The sequence below is a fragment of the Moschus berezovskii genome, chromosome 15 (genome assembly GCF_049115385.1).
Source record: "Moschus berezovskii isolate FMDL1 chromosome 15, NW_MosBer_1.0, whole genome shotgun sequence".
In the NCBI taxonomy this organism is placed as follows: Eukaryota; Metazoa; Chordata; class Mammalia; order Artiodactyla; family Moschidae; genus Moschus; species Moschus berezovskii.
In genome coordinates this window covers 17,970,339-17,981,523 of record NC_142474.1, presented here as the reverse complement: position 1 = coordinate 17,981,523, position 11,185 = coordinate 17,970,339, and the positions used below count along the sequence as shown (strand labels likewise).

The following is an 11,185-nucleotide window of genomic DNA, read 5'->3' as shown; positions in this document are numbered from 1 at the left end:
TCTGTCCTCCCAGCCTCCATCCTCTGACTTAGGCCAACAAGAGAGGGATTTGTGGGTGCAGCGCCACTGGCAAGGATGCTCCAGGGGTCCCCGGGTCCCAGCTCTCGCTGGCTCCCCAGGGCCTCTTGGGTCTTCCCGGCCACTAATTCTCACCACCACCCTCCCCTTTTGCAGGTGAGAACACAGAGGGCGCTTGGAGAGTGACTTGGCCCAAGGCCCTTGGGCGCCCCACCCCCGCAGGAACCTGTGAGTACAGCAGATCCACTCTGACACGGCTCTTCTCTGGGAGTGGAAAAAAGCCGTACTTGGCCTGGTGGAAAGAAGCTCTCCCCGGGGAACAGGCCGGGGCGCGGGCTCTGGGGGAATGGTGGGGGTGGGGTCTGAGGGCTGGAGGCCCCCCGGAGGTCCGGCGGCCTCGCTAGAGAGGAAGGGCCGGCCCAGACAGACCCCCCTTCCGCGGGCTGTCCAGGCCCCCCACTCGCCGCCGTCACCTCCCCCAGCCCACCATGGGGAAGGCCCTCGCAGCCTGGGGGGTTCACCCGGGAACACCCCACCTCCCTGGCCCGTGGGTCGCGGCCAAATAAGGCCGGGCTGCCGCGGCCCCGCCCCTGCCCGCCACCGCACATTCTTCTGCCTTGTAAGGCCCGGCGCCGCGCCCCGCCCCGCGCCCCCACCCCCGGGCCCAGACCCCACCGACGGCCCGGCGGCCCGGGCTCCGCAGCCGCTCCGCGCACCGCGCCAGCACCGTCTCCGCACCAGGTGGGAGCCCCGCGGCCCGGGGGGTCTGGTGTGGGCGGTGTGACGGCCGCGGCTGGGACTTGGGGACGCGAGGGGGAGGCGGGGGTCGCAGGGTCTCTGGTTAGGGACAGATCGTGGGCCTGGGGCTGCGAGGTTGCTCCGTCCCACGGGGATTCGGGCGGCGGCTGCGCAGCAGGGAAACTGGACAGGCTCTGGGAACCAGTGGGCCTGCAGCAAGGGAAGACTGTCCAGGCCCTGCCCCTTCGCTGTGAAGTTAGAGATGCCGAGCCCAGGACTCGGGGTGTCCCGGAGGACAGGAGGGGCCATGGGGTCGCCGGCGTTCCCTGTTCTAGAGGACCCATCTGTGTCACAGACGGGAAACAGCCCTGCCAGGCTCCCGCGGAGCATCCCAGACCCCTCCCCTATCTCCTGGGGCAGGAAAGAGGGATGGAGACCGGGGCAACTTGTCTCCGCCATCACACCGACGCTGAATGCCATCCCCGGAGCTTCCCTGCTCTGAGCCCGCTGCCCCCCTAGGCCTGCTGGGTGAGGAAGCTCAGCCAAGGGCCGTAGGGCTCATCCCCTGTCCCCCCCTGGCCTCACAAGGCCCTGGGCTGCAGGAAGTGGTCCCTGCTCCTCCCCAGCCCTGCAGCCCCCATCTTTCCTACTTCAGGAAAGAGTCAGATAACTCCCCCTCAGGGGAGGCGAGTTTACCAACAAGGCAGCTGGCACTGCCAGCCAGAGAAACCCTGAGGTAATGGGGGACACAGGCCGTGTCTTTGCTGTTACACTGGGGTTTCCGGGATCAGAAGTGGAAAGGTGGCACCTAGCTGTAGCAGGCCAAGGATCAGTTATCTCTGATCCCTGGTGTCTGGGACCCCCAGGAGGGGGCGGTGATGGCTCCAGGTCTTAAGAGCTCAGCCTGGCTCTGACCCCAGTTCCTCAGTCAAGCCTACGAATTGCATCTGGTCACAAACAGTGCCCCTCAACTGCCATCGGCCCACCAGGAAAGGCCATTTGCCACCCCTAGACCTAAGCCAAGCCCAGGGGTCCTGGCTTCCAGTTGGACTCTATCCCTCTTATGGAGGGATATAACACACCAGTTCTTTTAATTGCACAGTGGGGGCACCCCATTTTCCCCACCCTGTGAAGTTCAGTGCTCCAAGCCCTGTCACGGCCCCTCAAGAGAAGAGGGCAGAGATGGGGCAGCCACAGAGACAAGGAGGCCAAGCCAGGATCAGAGCAGTGGGTGAGCTCTTGGCCACTCCTGCCACATCTGCCCTAGAACTGAACAGATGCGGGTGGCAGTGATGTGGACCATGACAGTCTCTGGGCACGGTGGACTTTTCCTCGGCTGCCTTCTGTGGGCGTCATGAGTTAAAGTTCCCAGAGAACACCCGGCTTAGGGAAGAACTGGGCCCCTAGAAGCACTCATACAGGAGAGCGTGCACTCCCTGCCAAAGGCAACATCCCACCCCTCACCCTTTCCCCCTAAGGGAAAGGCTTTTGTCTACCCACCTTGAACCACACGAGAAGCACTGAGGGCCAGGTGTGTGGGTGCGGGGGGGACAGCCTATAACTATAGGCAGTTGTGCCGGTGGGGAAAGGCTGGGGCTGGCCAGCATCCCAGCTCAGGGTTTAAGATGTCAAAGGCCAAAGATCCAGAATGGCTTGAACAAGGTCATGGGATAAAGGCCTGGAAGGCAGATTGAGGAGCAGTTAAGGTTTCTTGCAGATCCTCAACCACAAGACTCAGGTCAGAGGAAAGAGGGGGCAGCAGTCCTCAGGCCCCAAACTGCCCCAGAAGCACAGTCCCCAGAAGCCATGACAAGAGTTCAGGGAAAGAGCCCCTTGTTGCGTCTCAGTTTCCCCGTCTGTACAGTGGGGTCAGTAGACTGGCTGCTGCTGCCTTCAAGGGCATTCATTAAACAAGCATCTATGAGTGCCACCGTGGGCTTAGGTATAATTCAGGGTGCTTACACCAGCCCTGACTGATTGTGATGGAGAGAGACTTAAGTGCTTGCTGTCAAAGCCAGGGTGGGGGAACTGCTCCCCAAGGGCTGTCTGAAGAACTGGGCTCAAGAAGGAAGGGTGTTCCAGAAGGAGAACTAAGAAGGGAAGTCTGGGGGTATCTGGGAGCAGCCAGAGGTCCAGCTGGGCAGGATCATAGCTGGCAAGAGGGATGGCAAGGCGAGTCAGAGAGCAGGGTAGGAGAGGCTCAGAGGGCCTCCTTCCGTGCCAGGCCTGATGGGAGAGGGGGATGGCAGGAACCCTCAAGAGCTTCAGGGTGAAGTACTGGGGTCTGCACGCAATGGGTGAGGCTGGCTGGAGGTTCGGAGGCCAGGTCTAAACAAATGTAACAGGAAGCTGGGGTGCTCAGTCTGGGGAAGCTTTATGCTTCTATAAGCACTGAAGAGGGAGAACAAAGAGCAGGGCCCACATCAGGCCTGCCCGCCCCAAGGGCTGGTCAGGGTGGACAGGTGGGGGGAAGGGAGGCTGCCCAGAGTGCTGGCCTTCCAGAACCTCCAGAGGAGGGAGAGGAGGAGGAGGAATGTCAGGAATGCAGGGCCGCTGACCCAGCTCCTTCCCGCTGCCGGGGGCAGGGAGCCTCGGAGCCTCTTCCAAGGCTGCCCACCTTGTCACTGGGAGAGAGATGGATGGTGTGAATGGTCTTGAGGATTAAGGGAGATAAAGCATGGAAATGGTTGGCACCGGACCCAATCCTAAGTGTCTACCCAAACCATGACAGCAGAAATAGCTTCCTCTGGGCCGGGCACCATGCCAGGGGCTTTTCGGGCACAAGTCAATAGATCCCTTTGGCTGGGCCTGCCTATCCCATTCCAGATGAGGAAACACTTCAGAGAGGCAGAGGAAGTTGTTTCAGAGCATGTCACAGGGCCAACGCTGGCTGCTTCTGTGATGAGCCCTGTGGCAGGAGCCCCCAGCCTATAGAAGCACGAAGGCCAGGCCCAGGCGCCAACAGCCGCGTGGGGTGTGGGTGGGCCAGAAGTTTCTCTGACCCCGGGTCACTGGCTCTCCCATCTGCACCCTCTGCCTCCAGGAAAGCCCCACACACCGGCAGCCAAGATGTCCAGTAAACGGGCCAAGGCCAAGACCACCAAGAAGCGGCCACAGAGGGCCACGTCCAATGTGTTCGCGATGTTTGACCAGTCCCAGATCCAGGAGTTTAAGGAGGCCTTCAACATGATCGACCAGAACCGGGATGGCTTCATCGACAAGGAGGACCTGCACGACATGCTGGCCTCGATGGGTGAGCAGAGGCGGGGCTGGGGGGCTGAGTGGGCCCCCGAGGGTGGCAGCTGGGGCAGGCGGAGCGGCGGCTCCCCCTCAGGGGACACTTCCTGTGTCCTGACTGAGGCGCCCACCCTGCAGAGGAGCTGCCACCTCTCTCTCCACTTAACAGACAGGGAAACTGAGGCACAGAGCAGTTCGGCACTGGACTTGAACCCAGACAGGCCCACTCCTGCCTCAAGCAGATCTGCGGTTTCAGCTGCCTGGTACCACTTCATTGAAGGAAAAGGATCAGCAACCACAAAACTGCACAGACTTTCCATTGTACAGATGGGGAAACTGAGGCCTAGAGTGGAGGCCAGGGCACCTCCTTGCTCCCTCAGAGGTCACCTGTGTCAGACTCTGAGAGGCGGACTCCAGTGACTTCCCCAGACTCAGAATCTCAGAGCTGAAAGGCCTCAGGAATCTAGCACCTTGCACCATTGCTCAGATGGGGAAACTGAGGCCCAGAGGCCAGGCCTCCAGACACCAGCCCCCAGATGTCAGCCCACCAGACACCAAGGTGGTCTGCCTCCACATCCCTCCCCATGCACTGGCCACAGACAACCCCCCTCCGCCCCAGCTCCTGGTGCCTTCTTCGTCCAGGTGAAAGCATCTGGGTCAAACACCGGCTGGGGGGTGGTCTCAGGTAGCAGAGGAGGCAGCCTATGGCAGTCATGCCTGAGTCAGTCACTGGCACCGCCCCTCACTGGGCAGCCCCACTCTGGCTCGTGGCCCGTGTGTGCATCCCAGGGGGTCTGGTGAGAGGAGCAAACGACCTAGCGGGACCAGGAGGGCGGACACTGGACACTGTCCCCACCCTCAGCGCCACACCTCTCCCAGCTTCAGGCCAGACTCACCTGGAGGCTCCTCCCTGGGGAGGTCAGGGGCAGGAAGGAAGCCTGAGGCCTGGGCAGGAGAGGAGCTGCTGTCACAGCTCTTCAGGCACCAGCCATCCCACGGGGACGCAGCAGAGTGTGGGGCTCAGAGCAGACAGGGACACAAAGACTCCCTCCCGTTCAGGAGGTAGAACCCGGGCTTCCCAGGTGGCGCAGTGGTCAAGAATCCGCTTGCCAATGCAGGAGACGCAGGTTTGGTCCCTGAGTCAGAAGATCCCCTGGAGTAGGAAAGGACAACCCACGCCAGTATTTTCTTGCCTCCATGGACAGAGGAGCCTGGTGCGCTACAGTCCATGGGATCGCAAAGGGTCAGATGTGACTAAGCAACTGAGCACACACACCTGGGCTCTCAACCCCAGAGACTAGACTGGATGTTTACCTAGAAAACCCCCGCTCCTATTTGCAGCTCAAGTCAGTGGGTCCACAGATCAGTCAGGGTCTCTGGTTAAGAACATCACCCCCTGGCAGTCCAGTGGTTAGGACTCCGCACTTCCCCTGCAAGGAGTGCGAGTTTGATCCCTGGTAGGGGAACTGAGATCTTATGGGTCATGTGGCACAGCCGAAAACAAGAATCAGGACCATCAACCTCAGTTTTAAAAGCAAGAGCAGCAAAGAATAGCTTCCCTGGTGGCTCAGACGGTAAAAACAAGAGCAGCAAAGAATAAAACAGTAATAACAAGCAGCAGTTCTGCAGGTATCATCTTGAATCTCAAAGGCAGATGTGACTATCATTCTCACTTTATAAATGAGGCAGCAGAGGTTCAGAGAGGTTAAGTAATCTGCCCAAGGTCACACAGCTACAAAGTGGCAGAGCTGGGATTTGAACCCAGCAGCTGATTCGAGTCCATAGGGCTGTGCCAGTCACTGTTCTGTGCATTTTACAGTCATTGCCTTCCTCATCTTTGCACTTCTCAGGGACTGGGGAAGCAGGCACAGAGCTGGGATTCAGACCTTAGCCCGTGTGACACCAAGGCTCACTGGTTTACCTACTTTCGAAACTGTGCCTGGGGTCTGGGGTCTGGCTGCCTGGCTTCAAATGCTGGCTTCATTCCTCACGCGCGGTGTGACAGAGGACAAGTCACCTCACCTCTGAGCCTCAGGTCCCACATTGGTGAAGGGGATAAGAAGGCTGAGGTGATGTCACTTAAAGCCATAAGGCACCCAGAGTGCCAAAGGCAAGGAGCAGTCCACAGACGGGGGCTCTTGATCTCAGACAGCGTGACCCACAGCGGATATCCAGACCCCAGACCCGAGGAGGAAACTGGTCGAGGCCACCAGGGGAGTGGGCAGTGATTATCAGTGGGACGGAGTAGTCAGAGCCGGCGGTCCCAGAGAGAGGCTTTACAGTTTACTAAGTTAACTAGTCAGCTCTAGTTGACTAACACTAGGGCTTCCCTCGGAGAAGGCGATGGCACCCCACTCCAGTACTCTTGCCTGGAAAATCCCATGGACGGAGGAGCCTGGTAGGCTGCAGACAATGGGGTCATGAAGAGTTGGACACAACTGAGCAACTTCATTTTCACTTTTCACTTTCATGCATTGGAGAAGGAAACAGCAACCCACTCCAGTGTTCTTGCCTGGAGAATCCCAGGGACAGGGGAGCCTGGTGGGCTTCCGTCTATGGGGTCGCACAGTCTCGGACACTACTGACATGACTTAGCAGCAGCAGCAGCAGGGCTTCCCTGGTGGCTGAGATGGTACTTGCAATGCAGGACACATGGGTTCGATCCCTGGGTGGGGAAGGTCCCCTGGAGAAGGGCATGGCTATTCACTCCAGTGTTCTTGCCTGGAGAATTCCATGGACAGAGGAGCCAGGCGGGCTACAGTCCATGACGTCGCAGAGAGACATGACTGAGTGAGTGCCCTTTCACACTTTGCAGCAGTTTACTAAATGTACTGTCTCTCATCTACGGGGCTATGCAGGGAGGGGGCGGGAGGTGAGAGCAGCATGGATGGCCCTTCCCCACAGGGAAGAACCCCACGGACGAGTACCTGGAGGGCATGATGAGCGAGGCCCCGGGGCCCATCAACTTCACCATGTTCCTCACCATGTTTGGGGAGAAGCTGAACGGCACAGATCCCGAGGACGTGATCCGCAATGCTTTCGCCTGCTTCGACGAGGAGGCCTCAGGTCAGTCAGCAGCCTTGGGACAGAGGCCTAGATGGGGCTGGGGCCGCGCACCTCGCCTGGGTGCCCCGCGTATGCCAGTGGCACCCAGCCACGCTGGCACCTCAGGGTCCCCCTCTGCCCCCAAAGGCCAGGACAGAGATCACCTGTCCACCGGTTTCTGCCACCAAAACGATAAAAGCTGCTTCCTTGTTTTGTCACCCCCCAAAGGCTAAACTGAAACAGCCCACATCCCCCAAGCCTTCCCACTTCTTAGCTCTCCTGTTGGCTCAACACACGGGCTTCTGCTTTTGACCCTTCCAGAAACCAAACCATTTCAGGCCCGTGGGTCAAGAGGTTACAGAAACCAGTGCTCCCCATCCTCGGGTCCTCCAAAGGGCTCCTCAGCCACCGCGGGGCTCTCCCAGGGACAGGACTGCGAGATGCCGCTGACAGTAGCCGCTTCAGCGGTTTCTCAGGGGCCAGAGGCGCACTGCAGGCCTAAGCACGTTCAGAACCTTTTCCTGACTGCGTCACAGCTCCCTAACTAGGTTGGCATCTTTTCCTCCCCATTTTCCAGATCAAACAGGCAAAGAAAGGTTAAGTAACTTGCCCAAGGTCACACAGCTAGAAAGAAGAGACCAGCATTCAGACGCAGGCAGTGGAGCTCCGGGGCCCAGGTTCTTCAAGCGGCACAGTCAGCACCCCCACAGGCCCAGGCAGGGCCACCCCCAACCCTCACAGCCCCAGGGCCCCCATCCCCACCCCCACAGAAACACCTCACAGACAGCCGCACTGCAGAACTGTTCCCGCTGGGCCCTGGTGACCTCGAACTGAACAGACACCAGGGCTGTGTCTTTTCCCGGCCCCCCACCCTCCGCTACAAGGTCTGCGAGTCCTGGGGGGGCCCGGGTAGGGGGTGTGAGGTGTGTCTCAAGGCCCTGGCCCTGCGCCCCCTCCAGGTTTCATCCATGAGGACCACCTTCGGGAGCTGCTCACCACCATGGGTGACCGCTTCACAGACGAGGAGGTGGACGAGATGTACCGGGAGGCGCCCATTGACAAGAAAGGCAACTTCAACTACGTGGAGTTCACCCGCATCCTCAAACACGGCGCCAAGGACAAGGACGACTAGGCCATCCCAGCACCCCTGCCCAGGCCCCTGTCCCAGTCACCTGCTCCCACGCACACCGTCCGCACCAGCTCCGTGCCCAGGAGCCCAGAGCCCCTCTCAGAGGGGCCAGGGGCCCAGCTCCGAGTGAAGGAAACAGGCTGAAAGAGCACAGTACCAGGCCAGGGGCATAGCCAACGGGAGGCCGGTGACCCTCCGAGGAAACCCCATCTTCTCGGGAGCTGGGCCAGGGGGGCTGGACCAGGAGGCCCCGAGGGGAGCCCCGGCCTCGGCTGTTGCCTGCCCACTTCCGGCTGCTCCCCACAGGAAGGGGGCTGTGCCCTGGTCTGGGACACCACTCCACTTGCACCGCCCCCCCAGCCGCAAGCCCTTCCCCAGCCACTGCCACAAACACACGAATCTCACCGAGGTCCCCTCTCAGAGGACAGGGTGCCACTCCCCGCCCCTACACCGTGCCTGGCCACGAGAACACACCCCAGCCCACCGGGAGTGTGCTCTGGAAGATACAAGAGGGCGGACGTTCGTCCTGGGGAGGCAGAGCCTCTAATAGAAGGTTGAGCACTGCTTTGGGTGTGTATGTCTGTGGTTGGGGTGAAATAAAGGCGCCCTGAGGCCCCAAACACCTCCCACCCTCTCCTTCCCCAGTGGCTGCCCCATCCTTCCCTCCACCCCCTGACTACCAGCCCAGGGAAGGCTTAGCTGAGGCCAGACCAGCGGTGGGGAGCAGGTAGATCCTGAGGGGAGATGCTCTCCTGGGAGGGAGGGGGCAGGACCCACCACAGGAAATCCCAGTGGGGGTTCTGGGGCTCTCAGAGGGCAGGGGTCAAGGTCACAGTCTTCAGGACTACAGCCTGGTCTCCGGGGTCCCCTCAATGCTCCTGGGAAGCCAGGTGGTCCTAGAAGAGCAGGGAGGCTTTGGGAGCTGTGAGGAGGGTTCACCCCCTTCGCGCGGGGATGGAGATGAGAAAGAACGGATTCCCTGCGGGCAGCTACCAGGTGTGCTCTCCGCTGCGGGAGGGTAGGTGCTGCCACGTGACCAGCAGCACAGCAAGCCACAGCTTTTCACAGCCCACACGTGCAAGAGGCTGGCAGGACTGGGATCCCTGTTACAGCTGACAGCGGGGACACTGATGACGGTGCCTGGAGCCTAAGCGGAAGGGAAATACCGGTTGAATGAACAGAGTCAACAGGGACTGCCTGAGGTCACCCAGTGGGTCTGGGGCAGAGGGAGAGCTGGTCCCTGGCCTCTGGACCTTCCATGGGGTTCAGGCCAGGACTGGACACATCCCATCTGCACCCAGCAGGCAGCAGGTGCTGCTGCCTTCCCTAAAGGTCACCCAGAGCCAGCCAGCCACAAAGGTGTGAGGTCAGAGCCAAAGGAGCGCCGAGCACTAAAGGGACCCTGCACTGGCCCAGAAAGCCGAACCTCCTCCGGGCCACTGCCCCAACGTAGGCACCCAGCCCTTTCCAGCAGAAAGCCACAAAAGCCCTTCTCTTGCCTCCAAACTGAGCCCCACAAATCCCTGAGGTCAACTTTAGATGGAGTGATCCAAACAGGTCCAAATGCTGCCTAGACTCAGTCCCAATCACACCATACCCTTGACTCTGACCCCAGACTGTGGGCCCTGAGCAACCTTCATCCCAACCGGATAATGAGCTTGGCTACCCACTCACTGTGACCAATTCCCGGGACTCCCAGAGCACTGGCCACGCAGGCCGGACACCAGGGTCCAGGTCTCTCAGCGGAGTCGCTGTGGTACCAAAGGCCTTCCTGGAAGAAGGCAAGGACGTGGGGTCAGGAACAAACCTCCTTGGTCTCAACCCCCAGGTGTGTCGCAGCCTCCTCCCCCTCCACCCCAGAGAGAAAGATCCGCACCCAGGGGTGGCAGGATGGAACCAGTGCAGCCTCACTGGTTTCAGGGCTGGCTGGGGAAGGAACCCAGGCGATGAGAAGAGGGAAGCGTTCTGTGAGTGGAAGGGCAGGGCCAGGAGGAAGCTGCAGAAAGTGCTAAGGAAGAGGGTCCTGCAAGGGATGGAGACGATCTGAACAAAAGCCCAGGAACAGGGATGCATGTGGCACAGACCCAAGAGGAAGGCGATTTCCACTCGTTAATTTATTACCATCTCACAGCAGCCTTTTAGAAAAGCAGCAGCAGCAGCTGTTGTTTTATTTCTTACAGGCAACATTTAGAGGTAACAGCGAAGGACCCCAAAAGTTTCAGTGTCTGACACAAAACTCAGAAGAGACACACACGCACGTGCATGCATGCAAAGACCAGAGGAATTAAATGATGAAGACTGAATGTTTCTGTAAGGCTAAAGAAACTGTAGCAAAGTTAAAGCCAAGTACAGATGGGGAGAAAAATGCAGCATGATTAATTTTTTTTGAAAGTTATGACACTATCCTATAAAAAGAACTTCAATCATTCAATAAGAAAAAGGGAATTCCCTGGTGGTCCAGTGGTTAGGACTCTTAGGCACTTTCACTACCAGGACCAGGGTTCAATCCCTCACCAGGGAACTAAGATCTCTACAAGCCAAAAAAAAAAAAAAAAAAAAGCCATGTCAGTAGGAAAAAATGGGCAAATAATATGAAAAAAAACCTCACAAGAAATACAAACACCTAACCAGAACTATAAAGGTGGCAAAAAATAAATAAATAAATAAAAATAGTGGAAAAAAAATACAAACACTTAATAAACATGTTTTATTTTACTGGCTGCATCTCAGTTCCCCGAGCCATATCCTCAGCAGTGAAAGCAGAGTCCTGATCACTGGAATGCCAAGGAATTCCCTAAAGCTCATTTTTTAATTAAAAAAAATTTTTTTAATACCAGACTACAGTTGATTTACAATGTTGTGTTAGTTAAACTCATTTTTTAGAAATGGTGAAATTTTTACTGTATTAAAATGAAACAAGGAATTAGTATCTAAAATATAAAAGAAAAAGTTGTAGAATCTAATAGACAAATGAGCAAAGTGTATAAACAGGAGACTCACAAAAGGGGAATTTCAACC

At 58.1% G+C, this 11,185-nt stretch overlaps 1 protein-coding gene across 1 annotated transcript; it reads left to right on the top strand.

Moving 5' to 3' along the window:
- The first annotated feature begins 601 nt into the window (after window positions 1–601).
- Window positions 602–8,731, top strand: MYL9 (myosin light chain 9). Its single transcript, XM_088843814.1, has 4 exons — window positions 602–759; window positions 3,800–4,009; window positions 6,898–7,059; window positions 7,998–8,731. Exons 2-4 carry the CDS (start codon window positions 3,826–3,828, stop codon window positions 8,168–8,170), a joined length of 519 nt encoding a protein of 172 aa, XP_088699940.1. The 5' UTR covers window positions 602–759; window positions 3,800–3,825; the 3' UTR covers window positions 8,171–8,731.
- The last annotated feature ends 2,454 nt before the right edge of the window (window positions 8,732–11,185 follow it).